Below are 24,822 nucleotides of genomic sequence, written 5' to 3'. Positions count from 1 at the left end.
ATGACGTGTGACGCACGCCCCCCCCCCCCCCCCCCCCTCTCAACGTCCCTCGGTCATTGTTCAGCCTGTGCTAAGCTAACGTGCTAGGTGGAGGCTGGCAGAGATTACACAGGTTTATAACTTTACACGCGTGCATATTAAGTCGTTCAAGTGTACAGCCGACATTTGAGAGCTCGCCAAAGACACAATGAGCAAGAGGAAAGCGCCTCAGGAATCCCCGAATGAGGGAATAACTGACTTTCTGGTCGGTAAGTGCAGCAGAGAGACTGCTGCGTTCAGCTAACAGTAGCTAGCGGGACGCTCGGGTTGTGTTTATAAGAAAAATATCCAAATAACTTTGCATAAGTAACGCCAGTGTATATTTGTGAAACAACTATGCTAAATGATAATGTTTCTGACTCGCGTTTGCTTAACTATCCGAGTTTCTCTGCTCTGATAAGTCAGAGAGTTGACATTTAAATGCCTTCAGCTGAGTTGGCTGTTTTTTAAAATAGTGGCGAAATAAACTGCAGGAGTACGAGGTGAATATGAAGCCATGAGATGTGTTACTTCTGTTTCCAGAGCTGGCCAATTATGAGAAGAACGTCAACAGGGCAATACACAAGTCCAACGCCTACAGGTGAGCAGGGAGGTGTGCTCTGTTAAAGGATGAGGGTTGAAACAGCGAGATGTGATACCTAATGTAACGTAATGTCCAAACAATGTCACTTTAGATTGAAACGTGTTTTTAATACATTGTATTCATCGCATTGTTTTACACTGGCATCTGGGTGTATAACACAGTTGATGCCATGTGGAGAAGAATGTATTAGAAACTGATAGAAGTTGTTCAGTTGAGGCATCCGACAGAAGCTTTTCTATCACCACATTATTTTGCAAACTTTGTCTTTGACATCTCATTTCAACCATTGTTTTTGTGCCTATTCTCTGTCTAGGAAAGCAGCATCTACCATCTCCAAGTACCCAAACAAAATCAAAAATGGCGAAGAGGCCAAGAAACTGGTATGTGCAATAAAGGTCTTCAGTTGATGTCTTTATTTAAAGAAAGGCATCACACAACATGGGAAAGTTTGACCTGATGACAAATGGTCCAGATGCATACTGTTTGTCAGCAGCACAACTAACATAACGGCAGTAAATCACACTATTCAGCACCCTCATGCTTGTCTCACCTGTCAACAGGAAGGTGTTGGAGCTAAAATAGCAGAAAAGATTGATGAGTTCCTACAAACTGGCACGCTACGGAAACTGGAAAAGGTGAGTGTTGGGACGTGGTAATACATGATGCATGCCACACTGTATACATACGTGTTTAATAGTAGCTCCATTTAAATGTATTACACAATACTGATGTGCTACTTTTACGTTTTCATCTAGATCCGTACCGATGACACCAGCTCTTCTATCAATTTCCTCACCAGAGTCACTGGAATCGGGTATGTCATTCAGTAACCAGTCACTAGCCACCAACGCATACACCTGAATCTAATGTAGTTCTAAAACGACAGGTGGCTGCCGTGACAGACAACTTTGTGCTGGTGTTTTTAAGAGCGGAGCAAGTTAAAAGATGTCGGGCGACATTGAGAAGACATTATATGTAACATGACCATACTCGGGCGGACTCGCAGACGTGGACTCCGGCATGAGGGAGGCAGGAAAGCTTAAAGATGTTTGTGTCGTTTTACTGTATGTTATGAGCTTCGTGTAACAAACTGCTTCTCTTGACTTCAGCCCTGCGGCCGCCAGGAAGTTTTTTGAAGATGGGGTGAAGACATTAGAAGGTTTGTTAAGTTTATTTATTTCGTGGTCCTTGGCACTTCACATTTGATTTCACATAGAGTACGTTGCATGCTCGATACATGTGCACAATGTAGATGTATGATTGGAAATGAGCAATGCTCTTTAATGTTTTTAGATTTGAAAAAGATCGAGCACAAGCTCAACCATCATCAACAGATCGGACTCAAGTAAGTTCAGCTGAATACTCTATTTATTTACTAAATGTGTTATTCATTTCTACCAAATGTGTGTGTCGTGAATTATTTTGCTGCCTTCAGGTATTTTGAGGAGTTTGAGAAAAGGATTCCACGTGCTGAAATGGAACAGATGGAGGTGACGATGAAGCATCTACGTTTTTCGTTGTCTGCTTATTGGTTGTTTATGGAGCGTTTTCTTACGCTGTGTGTTCTGTTTAGACTCATATTGTTGGAGAGCTGAAGGAGATCGGTACAGAATATATTGGGACAATCTGTGGAAGCTACAGGAGAGGTAAGACCTTCCCCCTCACGTTGATGCTCGGTTAATGACGGCAGGTCAAACTCTTGTTGTATTGATTCATAATTTCCAGGCGCAGCATCGAGTGGTGATATTGATATTTTGCTGACCCACCCGGACTACACCTCTGAGACTGAGAAGCAGGTAAACTCTATAGCAGCTCACGTATCAATGGATGCAACATTAATGTTGTTATTAATTGCAGTTTGACTTTGTATATATTTAGTTTTACAATTCATTTTGTTCCGTTCACCTTTATCTTTTCCAGCCCAAGCTCCTTCATGCAGTGGTTGACCATTTGGAGTCCATTGGGTTTGTGACCGATACCATGTCCAAAGGAGACACTAAGTACATGGTGAGGCCTCTGCTCATTTATGTTACAGTGGCAATATAGCTCATCACTTTTCAGGTATTACAAATCATTGAAGATATGACTTTCAATGTGATGCACAGTGTTTTTATATTCAGGCACTGGTGTTGGTGTTGTTATACACTTTCTATTTTTTCTCTTGCGTTGGAAAAATTCAATCGAGCCGATGTAAACATCATTAATCACAGGACATTTATTCTTGCAAGAAGGAGACGGATTTGATTCACAGACAGAATATGCATCAAGGCTGCTCGGAGATCTGTCTCTGATATTTATACTGAGTAAACAACATGCAATGGGCTGGCACAGGGTAACGCACACACATTTTGCGTTCACACAGCGTAATTATCACAAGGCAGGGTTCATTATGGCTTATTTAGGGTAAACAGCTTGAAATGTTCTTTCGCCCGTCAACTGCTTCTTAATAGACTAAACATTTGCTGAGACTGGTGTTACAGAAAGTTCACACAAAACCATTTGAGGACACAGCTCTAAACACTCACAGAGGACATGAACTTATGTTAAATGTGTAACATTCACTAATTATTAATGCACAATAATTAGGCATTTTGATTTTTCCAAACATCTTGTTTTAAATTTTTTGCTTTAATTAACTTTTTCTATTTGAGTTAATTTTTTTGTTTTGTAAAACTATATTTATCTTACTATATTGTTCATATATGTTTATATTTGTATTATTCTGTTCACAAGAGCTTCCTTTGGGATAAATACAGTCACGTCTTGTCTAATCTTTCCTCCGGTGTGCTCAGCTCTGTGTGTGATCGTACAGTAGCCATTCAGTCTATGTACCCAACACATGAAGTGCACGACTGTGGTCACTATGTGCTGGATCTTGTTTTCTAGGGAGTCTGCCAGCTGCAGCAGAGTGATGGAGATGAGGAAGAATACCTTCACAGGCGTATTGATATTAGGTGCCTTACTTTCTATTGCTCAGCTCTAAGGTCTTCAAAATGAAAACATTGCCTCTACCTACTACAATACAAAACAGGCCCAGTAATGATGCAAAAACAGTCGAGAGGCAACCCTGTGTTTTCATTTCTTTATTCTTCAAACTGCCTGCATGTTCCTGCTCTCTAACGGTCCTTTCTCCTGTTCCCCAAGGTTAATCCCCAAGGATCAGTACTACTGTGGAGTTCTCTATTTCACCGGAAGTGATATCTTCAATAAAACCATGAGAACTCATGCGCTGGAGAAGGGCTTCACTCTTAATGAGTACACCATACGGCCACTCGGGGTCACTGGTGAGTCTCAGTCAAACGTGACGTATGATCTCGCTCCACTCTGTTCCAGCGCTGTGTCTCTGTTGGCTTCAGTCGGTCACCAATGATTTGTGCTTTAAGCTTTTAATATATCAGCTGTTTCTCTTTGTGTATCTCTCTGTAGGTGTGGCAGGGGAGCCTCTGTTGGTGGATAGTGAGAGAGACATCTTTGAATACATCCACTACAAATACAGAGAGCCAAAGGACCGCAGCCAGTGATGCAAATGTTTACACATTCATTTGAAGCTGCAGCTTTGAGATCAGAAGCATGTGTACATATGTGTGTGTTAGTATACCATTCAACTATGTTATTGAAAAGAAAACGACTGTGAAAGTCATTTGAATTTATTTGCCGTGTTCTTCTTTCTTGAGTTGACATCATCCCCTTTAATGACATTTGTACCTAAACACACACTCAACAACATTGATATTTTGTTGTTATAAACGGGTTAATTCTCCAGGTCATGTATCTTCTTTTAATTATCTGTTCCACCACACTTGTACATTTCATTTTTGAATTGCCAAAAACAGATTAGACCATAATGATAATAAGAGGAGTAATCTTAAAGTGGACTAGCTTCTGTTACAGTTGTCATCCGTCCGTTACGAACCACTATCATCGGGGCATTTAGCCTTGAACGTAATTCCCTTTAACACACTGCTGAGCTGAGGCTTTTTAATGGTTCATTGTGTCAGTCAACACAGCAGTGTTACTACTTTATGTTAGTAGTTGGGTTTAAAAAAAACACTTAAATGGACATTTAAGTGTTTTTAAAACCTGTAGTATTTATCTTCCAATTTGGGGCAAACTTTAAAATAAGATGCAAACAGCTGCAGTTTCTGCTTATGGGTGCTAATTTGGGACATAAAGGTCATTGATTTTTATTTTATTTTTCGATAAATGAGTATTTTTTTTCCTCAGTTATTGTTTATGTGATTATGACTGTTACACTAGTAGACTTCATGTGGTTGTGTGAGGCATTTTGAAATCAATGGATGAAAATTGACCAGGTCACTGAAATACTGCTACAGTGTACTCTGCTGATACAGATTTTAATCTGTAACACAGAATTTGTGTATTAGGATTAGGACGTCGATTCAGTTTTGTATGTGGAGGATTGCAAATATTGCTGGAAATATTTAAGAAAATAAATTGGTAACCCAATCAACAATGACAATTTTCATTTATTTCAATTTTCACTTTGTTTTTTAACGATGAAATTTTAAATGAGTTTGTTGTAGCATTAATATAGACCATTCTCACAAAAATGGGATAGAGCATTTTGGCTTCATGAGAAAAAAGTTTAAACCAATAATATGTTCTTTCTCAATATCACAAGAAACTGTGTTGTAACAACAATTATCTAAAGAGATACTTAATGCTGGTGGGGTTGTTGGATGCAAACTATATTGTCAAATAACTAACTGTTTTGTTGTCACGGGTGGAATTTTAGAGTAACATCTGGTACATCACATTTGGCCTAAAATTAGTTTTCGTTCTTGAAAGAATGATATGCTGTACTATGACGTTTATCACATTTCGTATGGTACAATATACTATGGCATGTGCTTTTTATGACACACACGATGACATTCTTTAGGAAAAATGTATGGCAACCTTTTTATACAACCTTTGTAAGACATACTTTACAGTGGCTTCTTTCTGTGAAAAGTATGCTATATCTGTTAATATTTTAAAAAAATACTATAACCTTTATTACTTTTTTATGACATAGTAGTATATTATAACTTTTTTAAGGATATTTTTACGCTATACTATACTTTTTTATGACCTACCATATTATGAAATAACCCATTAATTATACACCTTAGGTGTAAGTTATATATTATATGACAAACGTTCCCAGTTCGAAATACGCTGGTATGTCATTTATAACTTTTTGCAACAAAGTAATTTAATGTTAGGTCGACCTGCGTTTCCATTTACTTTATTTCCATTTTTTTTTTTTTAAAGGATAATACAAAAATAAAATAATTTAAAATAAAGTTAGTATCCTCAAAATACAACAATATGAAATAAATCCACTCCATATCCTGCCACGGTCTATTGCCAATGACTCATGGAACATAGTAGGCATGGACGACCGCGCTCATAACTTGCCTGTAGCAAGTTATTTACAGGGTTCGCCCCGGAAACGATCGGGCCGCAAGGCACGATGGTCTGAAATAAAACGCGGGCAGAAACACCCGAAAGAGAGACCTGCACGAGCCAATGACAGCGCCCTGTGCAATAATACCGGCCAATCGGAACTCGTCGAGGCAGCAGCTCTCAGCCCAACACACCCACACTACTTTTGTGTCAACCACTTCGCGGGAGTTGTCACTACAGGAGCGGTCGTCTATTTAAAGCTAGACAAACACTATAAACGGAAGACTCGAAGGTAAATGGAAGAATTTGGCATGTAGAAAGTTGTATGGTGGTTCATTTATTCAGTTGTAAGCGTCGTTGAACTGGTATCATCCGTGCTTACTGTTAGACGGTGTTTTTCCTTCCGCGGGAAGCTCTAGCTTTTTAACGTTAGCTCACATTCTGAATATGCATGTGACGATGTTTCACCCCGTGATACCTTATCTCGGATATCGTTACTGTTCAATCATTTTCACGGCAAACGCTACATTATAAGTATGAAGATGTGGTGTTTGGTTTGGTCCTCCTGCGTGTTAAAGCGAGGCTGGCTCTATCGCCGCTCTCAAGCTCCAGGCAGTTGTAAAATGTGCTTTTCTTTCGCAGCTTCATGAGTCAAAGGAGTCTAAACCTCGGGTAATATGGAGACGATCATCTCAAATGTCTTGTATCCATAGAAACTACGCAGAGCGCGCATCCACCGAGTTCTCCGCTGATGGAAGTTGTTATGCAACACTTGTACTCACTCAGCTATTATTATGTAATGACAACATCGTCACCAATTAACCGTTTATTTATTTATTCTCGAGCCTGTAACGCTATGTCCTCCAAACGGTTTCGTGTTGGTCAATCGATGACTGTTTGGATGCTCAGGGGCGCGCGCGCCAATGCGTCCGTGAAGATGATAATCCTCCGGTGTGTTTTGGTTTCCCAGGGCAACTATGTCTGAAAAAAAAGCAGTGATCAAGAACGCCGACATGTCGGAGGACATGCAGCAGGACGCCGTAGAGTGCGCCACGCAGGCCCTGGAGAAGTACAACATCGAGAAAGACATCGCTGCATACATCAAGAAGGTAAAACCACTGCTCAGGCATCTCCCGTCACTCCAACCGACCGACTGAAATCTAGTATTTTCTTTAATAAAATGAGCAGCAACCAGTGATGTGAGGCTATGTTGCGCGTACTGACCAACCACAGTGTGCATAATTGATGTTGAACACCCAGCCTGCTATTTGGAATAGTTTCCACTCTTGACTGGGACAAGCAACAATTGTTCAAGTTTCTATAATTGCAAAATTGGCAATATGATCTAAAAATTTTTCTTTCAATTATTTTCAGGGTAAAATACTGTAGCTTGTCAAGCAAATGTATTTTATTTATTTAAATCTTAACAAAACGAATGAGCTACCATAAAGGCACCATTTTAGAATTAAGACTTCTCGCAATAGCTCAAGTCAGGGCTGCATAGTAAACATATATATTTCTACTCTAACATTGAGTGATAAAGTATTTTGGGTTTGCTCAATAGTGACATAGTATTTAGTCTCAACTTGGAAGAGTAATACATGTATGTTCTGAGGTGAAACTAGTATCGTATGCCGATCCTTCTCCAAGCTACAATTTAATATCTGCAGAAAAGTTTAACTTGTTAGTTGCGATGTAGCATTTAATCAATAGAAAAGTGTCTGCTTAATCACTACGCAAGAGCTAAAACAAAGTGTTCTCATCTTTTCTCATAACTGTTTAACGAACACAATTGTGTATTCCCCGCCCCCCCGCAGGAGTTTGACAAGAAATACAACCCGACCTGGCACTGCATCGTTGGGAGGAACTTTGGCAGCTACGTGACCCATGAGACCAAGCATTTCATTTACTTCTACTTGGGTCAGGTGGCTATTCTGCTGTTTAAGTCTGGTTGAGGGAAGGAGTTTCCTCCACACCAGCTGACCATAATACAGTACTGACTGATTCGTCAAAGGCACTTATCATTCCTTGGCATGGGGCCGCTGCCTTTCTGTGCTGCTTTCTACTTTGTTCTGTTTTGAGGATAAAAACGTGGCCATGTTAAAGAGATGAAACACTTGTATTTATTTTTGTGTTGTTACATTAGACATGTCATTTTTTTAATTAAAGTGTAGCTGTTAAGCTGTCTGGGTCCAATGCCTGGTGATGTCATTTCATTGCACTGCTTCATTGAACATTTAACCAGGACCAGATACCAGTCATATGTCTAGATTACTTTATGGTAAATATTTGCAGACATTGTCAGGAAAGCCAAATATAGGGTAGAAAACCTCTGGCACATCAGGGGTCTTACACACTGTTAAATCATTAGTCGCTCCTGTGAGCTGTTTTAGAACAGCACAAACCTTCACGACCCACTTCAGGATATCAAAGTTAGTTGCAAAGAATAATTTCATCTGCATGACACCATTAAACCCTGATAATGGTAAATTCACACATTTGTTTCAGTTAAAATACTTCATATAATGCATTTTAATCAGTTGCAGTATGGCGGCAATCTATAGGCACTGTAATTTGCACAAACGAGGCAGGAGAGGGTATTATACGGTGGTACTCTTTATTACAACACATTTAGAAAACCAACTTGTGTGGGAAGACACCATTAGACAGGCAGAAGGAAGAGCGCAGGTACCCTTGGAGTTGAGGTACTTTCTTGATGAGGGGCAGGAGCTGAGCGTCAACAGCCTTCTGGTCCTCCTTCCTCTGCTCTGTCAGCTGGTACTTCTGCAGACAGAGACGAGGAGAAAAACAATGAGTCATGCATCACAAATGTCATTAAAAATGGTATTCGTATTCGTATTATCATTACTATTGGTATTTAAGACAACATCCAAGTTAGTTCACCTCCTTCTCTGTATCAAAGATCTCCCCCTCCTGGTGACGGGGTCTCCTCAGCTTCTTCTTCTTGAAGTAGGCGTCGTTCAGAGTTTTGGAGATCTTCATGCCAGAGATGTCGATTTTGGTGTTGGTAGCAATGGAAAACTTCTGGTGAGCCCGCCGCAGGGGTACTCTGTTCAACGCAAGAGGGCCTACAAGTACGCAAAAAATAAAACTATTAGAGATGAAGTAAAGTAAATGGCCATCTTGCTGTGCTACTATCCAACAATCTAAACCATCAAGGACAGTCATCCTTACCAGTGACAAGCAGGAGACCACTTGAGAGCTGCTTCAGGAACACCACGCGCTATAGAACAAAAACAAGTTCACTTTAGCTTGAAGCTCTTGTATTGAGGGCTTGCTCACTAATGACATCACATGTGCCAATTTAATATCTGCAATCCACTTTGATGACAAGCTATAGACACTTACCGTACTTTTCGGTCTATAAGCCGCTACTTTTTACCCCACGCTTTGAGGCGTCGGCTTATAGTCCGGTGCACTTTATATAGGATTTTTCCGTAGCTTTTCTCCGCCACAACAACAACCGCAACTTCCGGTTCCGGTCTAACACAACATTTACTAGCTCCCGACACAGAACAGTTGCTACCAGCAACCCCTCTGCTACCAGCTGTTACTGACAGGGTCGCTACAATATGGATGAAGTACCTTTGACCTACCTCTCACTAGGACTGTTACCAAAAAAGGTTAAACGGCAAGATGCTTTTAACAGTACATGTCCGACTCGCTAGCTTCTAAGCTAATTTTAACATTACGGCCAATGGGGAAATGTTAACCGCGATTAGCATTAGCGAATATATAATTATCTTTGTACATCTTTTCGTGCAGGCAGACTTTCATTACAGACTATAATTCCGACACTGAAGAAGAGGACTTCAATGGTTTTAGTGCACAGGAGGACGAAGGCGATAGCGATCCTGCGTGTTTGTGTGCGTGTTTTTGAGTGAGAGAAATAAACCATCTTGGTTTGCAATATAACTGCTGTCCTGAGTCCTGTTGTTGCTCGTAGCTCGTAGCTCTGCTAGCTGCTAGCACAACAGCTACGGTATTCAGAAGCTACGAGCAACAACAGTTATTGCCTCGTTGCTTTTAGATTCTAATGAGAAGACACGCTGCTTCGTTTTACTTCTTCCGTTTGGTAGCCTTGAGAGACCTTAGTCTGTAAGTATGTCTGCATGAAAAGATGTACGAATATATATTATATTCGCTAATGCTAATCGCGGTTAGCATTTCCCCATTGGCCGTAATGTTAAAATTAGCTTAGAAGATAGCGACATGTTATGATGTTCAGAGAAGACAACTTTAGTACTGTTAAAAGCATCTTGCTGTTCAACGGGGACACCCGAGGCTTATAGACCAGCGCGGCTCATCTGTGCACACCTTCTTTTCCTCTTTTCTTTTAAATCAGCCGGTGCGGCCTATATACCGGTGTGCTCTATAGCTCGGAAAGTACAGTAATTCACCAGGAGCGCTCTCTGCCTTTCAGATTCACAGCTGAAACATTATTTAGGTCAGCTACTGCTCAACGTGTGTGTGGGCACACTAGCATGCCTCCATAACATCCATGTAGCGTTAGTGTGGGAGAGAGGGACAATGTCTGTGGTACCGAGGGTGTGCGATTATAAAGGTGTCACGCACACTTGAAAATATATTTTTTCATGCACCATTTTTTTTCTTTTTGAAAGGCGGCACAATAGCCTTCGATGCAGTGTGTTCTAGGAGTCTCTTGAAAGCTGGACTGCCATCATGTAAGTCATTAAAAAAAGTAAATTCCACCTCCATTACAATTAGCCAGGATACTGCCAATGTGTGTTGACAACAGTGTACAGTGAAGTGTCACATGATTAGATTCAATGCAGAGGTGGCATTTTTTCTAACCGCGGCATCATATTTTAAAGGACGACACCTGCATCTCACAATATAAATGTACTCTTATCCAAAATAGTTTTTTGCCATTGTGGGCGACTACACAGAGTTCAACCATAAAACTAACAGTATTAATTTAATAATAACTATTTTATTGTGGCTGAAAAACAATGTTTGAGGTGTTCTGATATTCCTAAACAATGGAAAACTATCAGTGTTGGAAATACTTTAGTGTCCAACAGTAATAATTGGACACCAAGAAGTTTTAGTGTATACTGGTATTCATATACAAACTTTTCAGTAATCTTCACAATGTATAATGCAATATAACAACTTCTGTTACAAACACCAGATGTGAACAAACCTTTAAACTACATTCAACAGTTCCTGTTGCAACAATCCTACATAATAAAAGCCCAGCAACAAGAATGCAGCTTCCACATTTTTATGGAGAGGTCCTTTTGTTCACATATGGTTCACAGATTCCATATTTGCAGATCATAATTACTAATACTTAATTATCCTCAATAATCTGTCAACTAAGCATGTGAAACATAAGGTTAGAGAGATTATCCTCTTTTAGTCCTAGAAGCAAACAGGAAAGATAAATAAAACCTAACATTGGACTCTAATCGTATCCTGTGTGACACAATGGCTGCTCCATCATACAAGGGCTATTACATATTCACCTGTTGATCTTACCCAAAGAACTAGAAGCATTGTGTTGCAGGTACATTTTGCCAATTATACTTGTGTACGTTTTACAACCTGTGCCGGGCCATTTCAGCTAATCCTTAAGAACATGAAAACTATTGTCGAGATGTTTTAGAAATTCTCACCTTTCCACGGTGGCGCCCAGTGAGCAGAATAAGGACCGTTCCTGGGGTGATGGAGCTGCGCAGCTTCCTCTTGTGCTGGCAGAAGGGTTTCTTTCCGTGGCTCTTCAGTTTACGGGGGACATCCTCTGTGGGGTAGTAGCGAGGCTACAGCAGGAGCACACGGAAATACACGTTAGCATTTTAAATCCAGTACGCTATTGCTCTATCAGCTCCTATGACAAGTTGTAATGGGATGTGGACTGACCCACTGTCCCTGAAATAAAAACTCTGCACCCCATTTGTGCTCACAATAATTTAAATCGGAAATAATTACCATCTTGCGCAGTTTGACCACACGAGTGCCTCCATTCTTGTCTCCGCCAACTGTCTTGACAACAGTCGCCTGAGGCTTTGTCCTAACCTTTTTCTCCATCTGAAACAAGAGCATATTATTATCAATACAAGATGAAGAAAGTGTGACATGTATTCTTTTATTAATCATTTTGTTGGCCGTCACAGATCTGCTCTCACCTTGGTCTCAGTGATCTTTGACTTCCTCTTGTACATGGCCCTGCGGGCGTACATAGCGGACCTGGAGTAACGGCCGATACCCCGGGCCAGAACCGGGTTCCTGCTCCCGTGCTTCTTCCTGGGAGCTTTCTTGTCGCCCTCTGCCATCTGACAGAAAAAAGTACAACAGGTTAGTACACAAACTGCTGCAATATTGCGTGTAACAATGTCAAAGGGTTTTATTTGAAATAATTCACATTTAATAACAAATATTATTCCAGCTCTGGTTGTACTGATAGTACATTGTATGCTGTTGTTCAATGGTTCTGGTATCACGTAGAGACAACTAGCTTTACATGTAATACTACTACAGCCGTTATGGAAATAGTGTTCCTAATTGACAATCCATTACTTAACATGGAAAGAGTAAGATAACGTAACCGGGTTAACGTCAAACGACTACGTTATTAAGTCAAATGAGTTTGGTTGAGTGCTCAACCCCACAGCCATCGCCAATGCACAACAAGCATGAGATGTAACGTTCGCGAGCAATTAGCAACATTGCACAGAAGGGTCGCCTTACTGGTTCACAAACCACTTAGTCTTCCCAAAATTACAATTTAACTTTAATGTTCTAAGAGAACGTAATATGTGAGGAATTGTGCGGCTTAACAGGACCGCATCTAACGACAACACGTTTAGCTATATAAGCTAGCTAGCTAGCGTTACAGCACGAAGGCTAGCCGGCGGCCTAGGACTGCAGATATACCAAACTATTCATTATCACAGAAACACCACGGACAAATCGCCGCAATAACGATGGATAACGTATGGTCTTGATACAAGGATTCCTTTCCTGGTGTTTTGAGGCAGATATTTTTATTCTGTAACGCAGATGAACACAGATTTTATTCGACCAGAAATATGAAGGCCAGCCTGTCTTACCTTTGCTACGGAAAAAAGAACGACATCCGGGGATGTGACGTATATATTGACGCTGCACGATCGATGACGTTTACGTAATTGCGTCGCGTTTCAAGGATGTGTTGGTCCTTGTAGTCCTGCACATATTTCCCCTTAATTCTCATTGTAAATTTGAAATAAAATCAACATTGAAATTGTTTTCAACAAATAACATCATTACATATTTTTCTAGTTAGATTTCAGTTGCTTTAGTAAACACATGTATCTCTATATAGTATTGTTTTGTCTGCTGATACAAACAATAAAACAATTAATGCTTGTATATAGCTTCTAAATAACTAAAAAACATAAGTAAAGGACAACAAACAATGTAACGTCGTACTTTTCTTAAATCCTTAAACAATCTCAGTGACAGCAAAGCATAAAATATATTTTCCCAGATCAAGTCTAACACATCAAATCCAGACTTTTGTCAACTTTTTAAAAATGTATTCAGTTCCCCTTTCTCTATGGTGATATGTTATCAGTTTTCCTAAAACCATTTTGAGCATAGATAACAATCAAAGGTAACTACTTTTGTAAAGATTATTACATTTAGAATAAAACTAAAATAAGAACAAGTAGTGTTTGTTTGTTAAATCCTAATCTTAAAATTCCCTCCTAATCTTGAAAAAAATAGCATTGGTTGCCACCTGATCATGAAAACTTCAAAAGCACACTTTTTTGCAAATGTTATTTATTGCGATTCTTTGACGCAGATTTACAAAATCAGTGTTTGCTGGAGCCATCACAGGTCAGACATATGTTCTGGAAATAATGATCCCTGTTAATGGAGTGATAGAGAAGATTGTAAAGAAAAACATGAGACTTCAGAATCCCTTTCTGACTCTACTATAATGCAACACAAACTGTTAATGTAACCAAGAACCTAGCTCTGTGTCTCGGGCACATACACAAACAGTCTCTTGCCCTCTCGGGCATCGAGCACAGAAATGTGCAGTAGCTCTTTATCTTCACAGGGCTTCCAAGGCAATAATGGACTGAAACATGTATTACACTTTTTTTGTATAATTACATTGAAAGAAGTAAAAGTAAGCAGCAAAAAATTAATGTTGAGTCATCTTTTTGTACCAGGGAAAAACAGACCAGCATTTGACATTTCATGTGTATGTGAAAGGGTTTTTCAAAAAATCTCAACAGTGAGGCAAGACATTCTTCAGCAGTACTTCTTCTGATACGGGCATCTTCTTGGGTCAGTACTTTTCGAGGATGATGGCGATACCCTGACCACCCCCGATGCAGGCAGAGCCAACAGCGTACCTGCCTCCTCGTCGCCTGTCAAAAACAAAGATCATAATTAAAGCTACTTCATATGCAGACATATCACCTGATACTAATAACCACATATTTTGGGCGAACGCCGCAACTGTACACAACAACTGTAATTACTAAAAGACAAAATTACCTGAGCTCATGAACCAGGTGGGCAGTGATGCGTGCTCCAGAAGCACCGAGAGGATGACCGATGGCAATAGCTCCACCGTTAACGTTGCTTTTCGCTGGATCCAGTCCAAGGGCCTTAGCGACAGCCAGATACTGAGGGGCAAACGCTTCGTTCACCTGTGCAAAGCAAATTACATCAGTGACACAACAACTAGAAAAGTGCACTTAGCAGCGGCTGAGTACAGCAATGTGTATGTGTAGTACTAGTTATGTTAGCAGTTAGCCAAACACACAGTATAAAACAATAAAAGTCAGCAGCAGAGCAGTGGTCCCAATACCCAGCAGTTAGTACGTGATAGGTACAGTACATCTGTAAGCTGTTAGCCAAATACACACTGCAAACTGCGTCTTTGGTCACTGAGTATTGGCTGGAGGTTGGTGATGCACTCAGTGAGGGAGGAGTCAGCAGTCAGTCAATGGCAGGAATAAACAGGCAATGAAAGGTGTTTTGAGAAACTGTGACTAACTACAACCAAGAGAGGTCCTTGAACATGCAGCCATAACTGTGCACCCAAAATATTTTGCTGTTTGCAGCAGCAGAGTGCGAGATTAGCCATGGACAGACACAGGGGTGGACACATGCACGTGCACGCATGATCCCCCAGGCGGAGATAATAGCATATCAGTCTCAGGGGACATTTCACTTTTACTTCTGATACTTTAATTAAGTATATTTTGCTGATAATACTTGTGTACTTTTATATCAGTACATTTCTAAATGCAGGACATGTAATGGAATGTGTTTTAGACTGCGTATTGGTGTTTCTACTTAAGGCTGGACTTAGGTCTGAGTACTTCTTCCAGCACTGATGAAATGTATGACACAATCGGATGGAGAAAGTCACAATGATTAGTGTTTCACTGATAACAAACCTCCACAAGATCCATGTCGTTGAGAGTCAGACCGGCTTTTTTAAGAGCTTCTGTGATTGCTGGAACAGGACCTAAGATGTTTAAAAGACACCAGAGAAATTCTTTCTTTAAAATAACCAAATACCACAACAGTCATTCATTCCATTTAGTTCAAAGGGATTCAATTACATCTCCAAAACAGTGGTGTCCCTTACCAATTCCCATAATGCTCGGGTCACAGCCTGAAACATGATAAGACACAATTCTGGCCAGAGGAGTGAGCTTGTGTTCACTCAGCGCATCTTCACTTGCAATCACCACAGCAGCAGCACCATCAGATATACCCTGGAGATTAGAGAGGGGTAGATTTAGTAATAGTCAGTTACTTCCCATGGTGGCAGACAGCAACAATAGTTGCATGATTTGTTTTACTCTAAAGGACACTGACACAAGTCATAAGTCCTTTCAAATAATAAATTAAATTTCTTTTAAATGAAGTAAAACAGACCACAAAAAAGAAACTGACCACCTCAGATCCTGAAGTTAAGACAGCACTGTTGGATTATGGTTGTGGACCGGGCCAGAGGGGCCAGTGCCCCGAGGTCTCAGACTGCCAGGGGGCCTCTAAGCCTCAGGCCGTGCAATCTGAACTCCAGGGCCCTCAGTGTGCACAGTGCAAGCTGCCCAAGAGACCCCTGGGTGATTATAGTGCGAGGTAACCACTAGGGCCCCCCAGACCCCTTAGCGCTTTCAGTGTGAGAGCCCCCAGGCCCCTTGGTGTTTAAAAAGTGAGCTAACTACTCGAGGCCCTCGGGCTTCAAGCGTGACTTCCGTCTCGCTTACCATGCTTTGTGGGTGAGACTTTTTTACCGTGCCATTCATAGCCATACAACAAATGTGTTTATGATTACATTGTTTACTAAAAAACACAATTGTTTACAAGAGCACACAGTTCTTCAAAGATCTATCCCATTTATTTTGCGCTCAAAGTGCAGCAGATTGATGCATTTAATCGTTCTTCCGGGAGCATGCCCCTGAGCCCCCCCTTTGGGGTCCGAGGTCCACCCACCACGGTATTGCTAAATCCTGTAGGAAACACTGCTCCCTAAATTCCCAGGCTCACTCTCAGCCAGGCTGTTTAGTTCAGCTTGAACAAAGATAACGGCGCAAGTAAGAATTGTATTTAAAGTTTAAAAACTCGGAGGACATGTGCCCGTAACACACACATGTGGCTGTAATGCGTGAACTCACCGAAGCGTTGGCAGCGGTAACAGTCCCTCCCTTCTTGAAGACCGTAGGCATTTTGGCCAACTGTTCCATAGTGGTCTGTGGACGAGGGTGCTCATCATGGGTCATGGACACCTTGCCTTTCCTAGCTTTCACCTCAATGGGAGCAATTTCCGCTGTGTAGTAACCAGCCTCGTGAGCTGTGAATAGAACAGGTACGATTTAACTGTTAAGAATGAGCTGCAAAGTTAACTTCTTAACGAGGTGAGCAGATTGTGAATATTTCGATAAATATATCAAAGAACGAAACCCGTCTTACCTGCCTTCCACCGTTGTTGTGTCTGGTATGCATAGTTATCAACTTCTTCTCGTGTGATCTGGTATTTCTCTGCCAGGTTTTCTGCTGTGATGCCCATTGGGATTTTGATGTGCAGGTCAGTCAGGCCCGCCCACAGGGTGTCCTCTAGCTGTCAGGAAGACGAGGAAAGTTTTTTTTATTGTATTTTTATCTTTGCAGCAAAAGCTTCTGGAGTTTAAAAACAAGCGGTCTTAGCGTCTCATGTACATTTGTGTCAAGTGTTTGGGGATTAGAGAGCAGAGAAAAATCAACAAGAAGCCAACCTTGAGATCGAGTCCAAACTTTGTACCAAATCGTATGTTGCGAACAGCGTACGGGGCCTGACTCATACTCTCTGAGCCTCCGCACAGGACCACCTCGGACTCCCTGAGGCAAATCTCCTACAAGCACACAAGGTAACAGACCAAAGATGAGGCACATTATGTGCAGTTGATATATTGTGCTCTTACTAATGCATGTACATTTACACATATACATTAGTGTCCATTAGGGGTGTAACGGTTCACAAAATTCACGGTTGGGTTGGGTACGATACAGTGGAGCCACGGTTCGGTATGTTTCGGTACAGTAGAAAACTATAAATGCCAGAGAAATGTACTTGATTTTAAAATATATTCATTCATTACAACTAACATCATAAAGTTATTCTTTGACTTTGAACAATGATGGAACTATACCTGAGTGACCCATCTTCTGGGGTGTCTTCTAAGCAACACATAAGCATAAAAAACAAAAACTGCTCCTTAATGTTATGTAGTATTGTTACTTACATCTTGCAAAATAGATTTTTAATCTCAATGGGACTACCTGGTTAAATAAAGGTTTAGAAAAACGTATTCGGTTCGTCATGCGTACCGAACCGTGAGCCTCGTACCGAACGGTTCAATACGAATACGCGTATCGTTACACCCCTAGTGTCCATAGTGCATAATGTTATGATTCATTCTACATTTGTATTTCTCCCAGAATGTTTTTGTTCTCGGTGGAGTGCTTACTTGAGCACCATTGATGATGGACTGAAAACCAGATCCACACAGTCTGTTCACAGTGAGAGCGGGCACCGGGATCGGAACACCACACCTCAGACCCACATGACGAGCAATGTAGGGTGCATCAGCTGAGCTCTGAAATTCAGGGGGTAGATGAAACTAAACAGTGAGGACAACATCAAGTGCGCTCGTCAAGATTTTCACGTGACTGGTGTAGTGATCTATTAATTGTAGCTGTGGATCTGTTAGATTTTGGGTACCTGCATGACATTTCCCACGATGACACTGTTTACAAGTTCTGGAGCCACGCCCCCTGCTGCGAGGGCGGCTTTGGCTGCATGCTCTGCCAAGTCTGTTGCACTGTGATCCTTCAGCACGCCACCATAGGTGCCAAACGGAGTGCGCTTGGCAGCTACAACAAATACACCTGCAGAGGAAAAAACAGAGTTTGACTTTAGAGCACCCACCACTGAGCCATAGCCAGGGTCAGGAGGTACTGGGCGGTGCACACTGCAGAGATGGTTGACACAGTCAGTGCACTGAGATGCAGAAGATGAAGATGCAGTATTACAGGGAAGATAACATTCGATGGATAAAACTGGACTGGAGGGACAGGAGTACGTAACTACATCTGGATTTAAAAATTTTCAAAGTATACATCTCTTTCCCAGGAAGATTTCTTTCACACACACACAGGCATGCAAATTTATTTATTTTTCGAAATGATGCCTATCGATAAGAGCTGTAAATTACAACAGTGAAACTGGATCTTCTTTATAAGAAACATACTGTATATTAAACAAGGAGTTTAAATCTTTTGCAACTTGCTTCATGTGTAAATCTTTAGAAAGACAGAATAAGTAATTAAAATGTCTTATTATTATTATTATAATAATATACAAGTATGTACTTTCATTCAATCTTGTTTCATAAAACCCAAGTCACTAGGTATTATGAGAATGATGGTTATCTTGAAATACTGTGTTGATATGCCTTCTCGTGTTTAATCAGACATTGAACTGTTGACTAATGGCATGATACATGCTGACATGTCAACAGTGAGCTGTTGACATGTCATTAGTCAACAGCTGACTCGTGCTAGAGGGGTGTGTTTAGTGTTGTGCAGGTTGTATTTGCACAAGTAACTACATTGAAGTTTAGAAGTACTTGTATTTTACTTGAGTTTTTCCCTTTTACTAACACTTCCACTTCACTACATGTCAGAGGTTAATATTTTACTTTTGACTTCACTACACTTATCTGAGATCTGTTGTTACAACTAGTTACTCAAAAATACGTTGTTGTTTTTTTAATTAAAAACCTGTATTCAGACTAGCTCTAGATTCAACTACCCTGAAGTCGTTAGTGTGGTGCAACTTGACCTGGCATGCTGCTGCTTACACGCTAGTGACACAATATTTTTAATCCAATACCGTATTTGTAACGATAATGTAATGCCTTACTAAAGTTAATGCCAATTAATTTAAAATAATAAAATGCAGACAATTCTCAGTGGAATAAATCTTAGCGAATATTCACTTCCATAGGTCGATCTGTAACAAATAGTTTTACTTCTCCTTTCCTTCCCTCCATCACTGGAGGTAATTAGGTGAGATGAATATTATTATTTTTCCAGTGGATCGAAAGGTAACTGTGGACAAGCTATCGACAAGCTGACAATGATCTTGACACCATCTTGTCACCTTTCACCTATTTCACAGTGACGTTGTGATTTGAAAAACATATCTACTGACATATAATTACATAAAACAACTTTCAGAGATCATTTAATTCATTTCAGGTCACTGGTAATCCTACACTGAGACACAAATAGGAGAAATGAAGCCCCAACATTAACCATTTTAAAGGTCCACCTGCTTTTTTTCGCCTCCTGCTGAACTGAAACAAGCTTGTTTACCTCTGAGGAGTGCCATGTTGCAGAATTATCAAAACACCACTGTCAGGATCAAACTCTTGCACTGATGTCTCCTTGTTTCACTGTGCTCTGGATGAGCCCGTGCTGAATGAGGAAAGAAAACTGCGACCTTTCCTCTAAATACTTCCGCCGCCAACTTTCTACTCGTCCAGTAAGATTCGACAAAATGTTACATATTTATATATTCAAACTACGACAATATTAAACTGTTAATAAACAGTAACATCTTGCGTGATTTTATAATTGGTTTTATTGACAGTGTATTCTATATTTAATGCATTTTATGTAATTATTTGCACAAACAAAATACATGAAAGTACGCCCGTGAAATTGTGAGCGTGACAGCTCGACAACGTCATCTTCTCGCGCCACGTCTGGCTCTCGTTCGAGCAAGGGGACAGTACAACATCCTTGGGGGACAGGCGAAGCAAGGGTGTTTCAAGTGAAACAGTGGAGAGATGTCTGTTGCTTTATCGCGCTGTCTCTGCAGGGTGTTGTCCCGACAGACCGCTCCGTCAAGGTGAGTGTTTGCGGTACGACTGGCTAACAATGTAGCTACTAGCTACCTAGAGCTAACGTAGTTAAGGTTATTCAGTAGAGAAATGCTGCTAATCACTTCTGTGGTTGACAGTTGCTCGTCGTTTTACAGCTTCCTGTTGGGAGAACATCATCATGCTGTACAGAGTCCTTGGTTCGCACCAGTGAGGACACTGAAGACATCTGCTCCACTGAGGTATGAGCAAAAGTCCCAGTTTGTCTGCATGTCAATTGTTTTTTGTTTGTTTGATGAATTGCTAATTTGTTGGGAACATGCATTACTTAAACCCACTTTCAATGGAGACAGATCCTACATTTAATAGATCATCTCTTTTTTTGGCATCAATTAATGCTCAAAAATGTCAACATCGAGTTTCCAGAATCCAAAGGGACGTCTTGATGTCATAGGTGCCATTTATGATGATATAAAATGGAGAAAAGCAATTAAGCGATGCAGTCTTTACATTTGAGGCTGGAACCAGAGAATGGCATTGTTGCCTCATAATGACCCAAATGGCTGACAATCAAAATAAAGCGCAATTTATGCTCAAGTCAACACTGAAAACTACTTGATATGATGCCATTTGTTTCTGTTTAGATCACTATGAAAATCCCAGACAATATCATGTTTCATGTCACGGTATCAATATGTTTCCCAGATTTACGTTCAAATATATCTTGCGGTTTAATATGCTCACAGAGTTGTGCTTTGTGTTTTAGAGCGGAGCCCAAGAAGAAGAAAAAAGTTGACCCAAGAAGGGAGCAGACGTTGAAGGAGAGGATGAGAAAAAAGCTGAAGAAGCTGGAGAAGGTCGCGCCTGAGTTTATCCCCATAGAGGACCTCATCACTCCGGCCAAATACTTGGATGAAACAAGGTACAGCTCATTTCACTGAATCTCGGTCTGTTCTCCAAAGATTCAGTTGACATCAGAGTTCAAAACACTCTTGAGTTTTAATGTGTAAAAATCAGTTTCTTTGGGGTACCCAGGCTGAAGATGGCTAAAAGTTTTACATTTTTGTTGCTCACCTCTAGGATATAGGGGTTTAGGGATGGATGTGACATAAATTACACCACAACTGTTGTTGAACAAGATCAGTGATATTGGCTGTTCCAAACAGTAAATTAACTACACAAGTCCTCTGGCATTAAGGCTGGCAGACATTAAAACAACATTTTATGGACACATTTGCGTATCATTTGTCCTCCTTTTTATTTGACTTACTGTACCTTTGTGTTCTTTCCTTGCTATTTAGTGCTCACTGACTTTAAAGTGCTGTAAATTGATGTTTCTTATTCTCGTATAAAGGAAACGTTCCGCACCCAGGCTGTCATTTGAAGAAAGCGAGGGTCGCGCCCTGCTGCTGAAGGAGTGGTGTCGATACAAACAGGTCACCACTTAACTAATAACACCTCCATCGCCGAAGCTTTTATGGAAAAATCTTGCCTCTGACCTCTGCGCTCCATCATGTGCACTAAGTGGGCTATATTTGCTGTGCTCTTCTGTCTTTGCTCTTGCAGGAGCAGCACATGGCTGAAGTGCAGGCTGTTGAGCTTTCTCTAGAAGCACAGAGGGAGGCGCTGGAGGAGCTGAAGTTGGAGTCTGAGGAGCTGTACCAGGCGGCGCTGAAGCCAGACCCCCTTCTGTTTCCCTTCACTCACGACGGTCCTGTCTACACGCCGCCGAAGAGCAAATATGAAGCTCCAGATGGGAAATACAACAACATTACTAAAGTTTACACACAGTGATGGACATGGGAGGGCTGTGGGTGCAGCCTGTGTGTATTTAGTGTCCTTGTTTTTACATGATTTATTAAGCCAACATGCAGCCTTCATGTGAAGGACACTTTGCAAATATGTTTTTTTTTTTTCCCTTTCTTGAATTGGTCACCTCTGTTGATTCATGTCTATCAAATGCAACAACATTCATGGTAATTATGCATGGTTTTCTTTTTCCTCCACGTTCAAGTCTGTGTAAAACATAATGGAAGAAACAGAAAATAAAAAAAAAACTTTATTGATCAAATTTGTTCAAAACTAGTTTTACGCCTCGTGTAATTTTAGGAAAAACTTATCACAGAAATGAGACAGGAAACTGCTATGAGTTGAAGCTGTAAAGCTGAATTTTGTTATATTATTGCATTTATAATATATTAATCAGAAGTATCTACAGCACAGGCTGAAGAGACTACGGTGCTTCTGGGACATGTTGACGGGCTTACTGTGGCCAACTCTCCTGTTCAATGCCATCAAAAGTGTTTTCTAGTGCAGCATTAATTATTAATCTCAGCCTTACGGAAACAACAGATACTTAATTACTTGGATGAAATGCATTTAATCTTCAAAATGTATCCATTGCATTATTTGACCCAATATTCCATATTTCTCACGCTTAACACAGAAAAACAAGGAAACTCCTCTTTAAACTCATTTACAGCAAGTCTGAGTGCAGTCAGCATTTGTATTTTTACACGAGCCTTAAAGAATTAATAATTTATGATGACAATAAACAATGCCTTTGGAGAAATCATCTTGTAATTTGCTGGATAAATACAGATGCTGTCATACTCATCAGTGAGCACTAGGTGCTGCTGCTACCGTTGTTTAAACATGCATGCCTGTTTTCACACAGCAGCTCACTGAATACAGCTTGACATGGCAACAAGTGACCAGTCATGAGTCCTGAGGCTTTTCCTGGTTCAGCGGCATGTGCCAGTCTCTGGGGGGCTCTCGCCTCAGTTCCCACACCGGGGTGAAGTTTCTCTGCTCTGCCACTCTGTTCCTTTCACTCTTCTGCAAGGCTTCCTGCAACACAGATAGGGTACGTTCAAAAAATGTATCATAATTTCAAGCTATAGATTTTTTTTTTTTGCTTCTTCAGGTCATTCAGATTAAGACACCATGAATATTACCAGTTTGATCACAGGTTTTTACAATTGAAACCACGTAGCTTTCTGACGCTGTACCTTGGATTCAGCGGCTTTGTGTTTCTCCCACTCTCTGCAGGTGTGGTAGTCCTCCTTCCACTGCTGGCAGGATGGCGAGGTGCCGTACGTGTAATAGTGGTGAAAACGGTTCTTCAAGCTTTTGCAATGTCTGAATTCACTCCAGTAGTCATCACAGGCTCGGGGCGGCTGTACAAGCAGACAAAAGCAGGACTCGTCACCAAGCACAACTTGTTCCAAATTATATTTGAACCCTCTAATGTTGTGTCTGTGGAGAGTGACTGCATCACTTCCACTTTTCTGGTTACATCTAACAAGCTCGTGCAAGACAAAGGATTAACCTGGGGAGTGCCTAACTTGTGCAGCTGGCTAAGGCTTTTATAGTCTTTATTTTGTCTATTATTCATATGATGATGTATTTCATAATGTCTTATTTAAAACATGAAGTTAACAGATATATTGGGGCTAGTTAATGAATCGTCCACTAGCAAAGATGCCATCGTAAACATCGTTTGTATGTAATACTGTATTACTTTTTAGAAATGCAAGTGTTGACTAAACGTTACTTTAAATAGAGGAAAAAAGGAAAATAAACATCAGTCTGACAGCACCTCCCTTAGGTCGCTAATGTGTATGAACCTCGGTTATTTGCTCTGTGGCTGATCCAGCGTTACAAGTATCTAACTACATTTACATATCGTTTTTTGTAGATCAGTAACAATAGATTTCAAATCAAACCATGAATCAGATCACGCTAAACAGCAACGTTTCTGTTAAGACCTCGTTTACCTGACATTGCTTATTGCTAGCTAAGGGCAATTTTGCAACGATAGCTAATGTTAATCACCGTGGTAACTATTTTGGGTCAGATCTGGCATTTTTCATTCATAATCAGGACTAACAAAAACAAGGTAGATCGAAATAAATCATAAAATTAAGCTAACAACACAAGAACTGTAAAATTACCCTCCACGCGTCTTTACCAGACCGGTCCATTACTAGCCGCGCTAGCAAATACAGCGACAAAACATCCGGTTCGAGTACATTTCAAAATAAAAGCCCATTAAGAAATACGCACTAAAGACAGCAAACAGCAAAACGAAACAAGAACATAAATGACTAATACTAGTCATCACTAACCAAACATCCCCTCATTGTAGTAACCATGATTACCCTGCATTTGTTAAGACAAGAACCTGTTTTGGACAAATATGGACATTTCTTCTTCGACATCTTTGTTTTTCCGCCAGCTGTTGGTGTTATAAAGTATGCATTACTTGCTTATTACTCGTCAATACATCCTGCCATTACACAGTTTAATTAGAACTGGACAACCAGCTTTTTTGTAAATAAGTGTCTAATTCCA

General features: G+C 40.6%; 6 protein-coding genes across 6 annotated transcripts; 3 read left to right on the top strand and 3 right to left on the bottom strand.

Moving 5' to 3' along the window:
- The first annotated feature begins 65 nt into the window (after positions 1-65).
- polb (polymerase (DNA directed), beta) lies at positions 66-5,085 on the top strand. The gene is made up of 14 exons (XM_079271123.1): positions 66-248; positions 562-619; positions 936-1,002; positions 1,183-1,257; positions 1,378-1,436; positions 1,732-1,781; positions 1,916-1,967; positions 2,058-2,112; positions 2,196-2,268; positions 2,348-2,418; positions 2,543-2,629; positions 3,509-3,576; positions 3,767-3,906; positions 4,049-5,085. Exons 1-14 carry the CDS (start codon positions 188-190, stop codon positions 4,141-4,143), a joined length of 1,011 nt encoding a protein of 336 aa, XP_079127249.1. The 5' UTR covers positions 66-187; the 3' UTR covers positions 4,144-5,085.
- Positions 5,086-6,232: 1,147 nt separating this feature from the next.
- Positions 6,233-8,230, top strand: dynll1 (dynein, light chain, LC8-type 1). Its single transcript, XM_079269824.1, has 3 exons — positions 6,233-6,326; positions 7,005-7,143; positions 7,852-8,230. Exons 2-3 carry the CDS (start codon positions 7,012-7,014, stop codon positions 7,987-7,989), a joined length of 270 nt encoding a protein of 89 aa, XP_079125950.1. The 5' UTR covers positions 6,233-6,326; positions 7,005-7,011; the 3' UTR covers positions 7,990-8,230.
- Positions 8,231-8,634: 404 nt separating this feature from the next.
- rpl6 (ribosomal protein L6) lies at positions 8,635-12,386 on the bottom strand. The gene is made up of 6 exons (XM_079271039.1): positions 12,208-12,386; positions 12,011-12,109; positions 11,698-11,841; positions 9,230-9,278; positions 8,939-9,123; positions 8,635-8,818 (listed from the first exon to the last, which is right to left on the bottom strand). The coding sequence occupies exons 1-6, from the start codon at positions 12,352-12,354 to the stop codon at positions 8,666-8,668; spliced, it is 777 nt and encodes a 258-aa protein (XP_079127165.1). The 5' UTR covers positions 12,355-12,386; the 3' UTR covers positions 8,635-8,665.
- A 1,449-nt stretch (positions 12,387-13,835) lies between these two features.
- Positions 13,836-20,091, bottom strand: acaa2 (acetyl-CoA acyltransferase 2). The gene is made up of 10 exons (XM_079269803.1): positions 19,958-20,091; positions 18,300-18,466; positions 18,046-18,174; positions 17,314-17,430; positions 17,012-17,159; positions 16,717-16,892; positions 15,681-15,810; positions 15,487-15,557; positions 14,576-14,730; positions 13,836-14,445 (listed from the first exon to the last, which is right to left on the bottom strand). Exons 1-10 carry the CDS (start codon positions 19,971-19,973, stop codon positions 14,364-14,366), a joined length of 1,191 nt encoding a protein of 396 aa, XP_079125929.1. The 5' UTR covers positions 19,974-20,091; the 3' UTR covers positions 13,836-14,363.
- A 271-nt stretch (positions 20,092-20,362) lies between these two features.
- On the top strand, positions 20,363-22,702 carry mrpl40 (mitochondrial ribosomal protein L40). The gene is made up of 5 exons (XM_079269743.1): positions 20,363-20,495; positions 20,625-20,708; positions 21,233-21,388; positions 21,821-21,902; positions 22,033-22,702. The coding sequence occupies exons 1-5, from the start codon at positions 20,434-20,436 to the stop codon at positions 22,258-22,260; spliced, it is 612 nt and encodes a 203-aa protein (XP_079125869.1). The 5' UTR covers positions 20,363-20,433; the 3' UTR covers positions 22,261-22,702.
- Positions 22,703-22,826: 124 nt separating this feature from the next.
- cUnh22orf39 (chromosome Un C22orf39 homolog) lies at positions 22,827-24,470 on the bottom strand. The gene is made up of 3 exons (XM_079269745.1): positions 24,423-24,470; positions 23,478-23,645; positions 22,827-23,316 (listed from the first exon to the last, which is right to left on the bottom strand). The coding sequence occupies exons 1-3, from the start codon at positions 24,450-24,452 to the stop codon at positions 23,185-23,187; spliced, it is 330 nt and encodes a 109-aa protein (XP_079125871.1). The 5' UTR covers positions 24,453-24,470; the 3' UTR covers positions 22,827-23,184.
- Between the last annotated feature and the right edge of the window lie 352 nt (positions 24,471-24,822).

This window comes from Melanostigma gelatinosum, assembly GCF_949748355.1.
Source record: "Melanostigma gelatinosum genome assembly, chromosome: 6".
Lineage (NCBI taxonomy): Eukaryota > Metazoa > Chordata > Actinopteri > Perciformes > Zoarcidae > Melanostigma > Melanostigma gelatinosum.
This window is presented reverse-complemented; position numbering and strand designations above follow the sequence as displayed.

Coding starts and splice junctions, on each gene's coding strand:
- acaa2 (XM_079269803.1), bottom strand. Junction 17,431..18,045: donor CCATCATCAATGGTGCTCAA/GTAAGCACTCCA, acceptor GTGTGCTTGTAG/GAGATTTGCCTCAGGGAGTC. Junction 17,160..17,313: donor AGTTTGGACTCGATCTCAAG/GTTGGCTTCTTG, acceptor TCTTCCTGACAG/CTAGAGGACACCCTGTGGGC.
- dynll1 (XM_079269824.1), top strand. CDS start 7,012: ATGTCTGAAAAAAAAGCAGTGATCAAGAACGCCGACATGTCGGAGGAC. Junction 7,144..7,851: donor TCGCTGCATACATCAAGAAG/GTAAAACCACTG, acceptor GCCCCCCCGCAG/GAGTTTGACAAGAAATACAA.
- cUnh22orf39 (XM_079269745.1), bottom strand. CDS start 24,452: ATGGACCGGTCTGGTAAAGACGCGTGGAGG. Junction 23,646..24,422: donor CTGGTAAAGACGCGTGGAGG/GTAATTTTACAG, acceptor CTGCTTGTACAG/CCGCCCCGAGCCTGTGATGA. Junction 23,317..23,477: donor ACAAAGCCGCTGAATCCAAG/GTACAGCGTCAG, acceptor TCTGTGTTGCAG/GAAGCCTTGCAGAAGAGTGA.
- mrpl40 (XM_079269743.1), top strand. CDS start 20,434: ATGTCTGTTGCTTTATCGCGCTGTCTCTGCAGGGTGTTGTCCCGACAG. Junction 21,389..21,820: donor AAATACTTGGATGAAACAAG/GTACAGCTCATT, acceptor TCTCGTATAAAG/GAAACGTTCCGCACCCAGGC. Junction 21,903..22,032: donor AGTGGTGTCGATACAAACAG/GTCACCACTTAA, acceptor TTGCTCTTGCAG/GAGCAGCACATGGCTGAAGT.
- polb (XM_079271123.1), top strand. CDS start 188: ATGAGCAAGAGGAAAGCGCCTCAGGAATCCCCGAATGAGGGAATAACT. Junction 2,419..2,542: donor CCTCTGAGACTGAGAAGCAG/GTAAACTCTATA, acceptor TATCTTTTCCAG/CCCAAGCTCCTTCATGCAGT. Junction 2,630..3,508: donor AAGGAGACACTAAGTACATG/GTGAGGCCTCTG, acceptor CTTGTTTTCTAG/GGAGTCTGCCAGCTGCAGCA.
- rpl6 (XM_079271039.1), bottom strand. CDS start 12,354: ATGGCAGAGGGCGACAAGAAAGCTCCCAGGAAGAAGCACGGGAGCAGG. Junction 12,110..12,207: donor CAAAGATCACTGAGACCAAG/GTGAGAGCAGAT, acceptor CTCTTGTTTCAG/ATGGAGAAAAAGGTTAGGAC. Junction 8,819..8,938: donor TCTTTGATACAGAGAAGGAG/GTGAACTAACTT, acceptor CTCTGTCTGCAG/AAGTACCAGCTGACAGAGCA.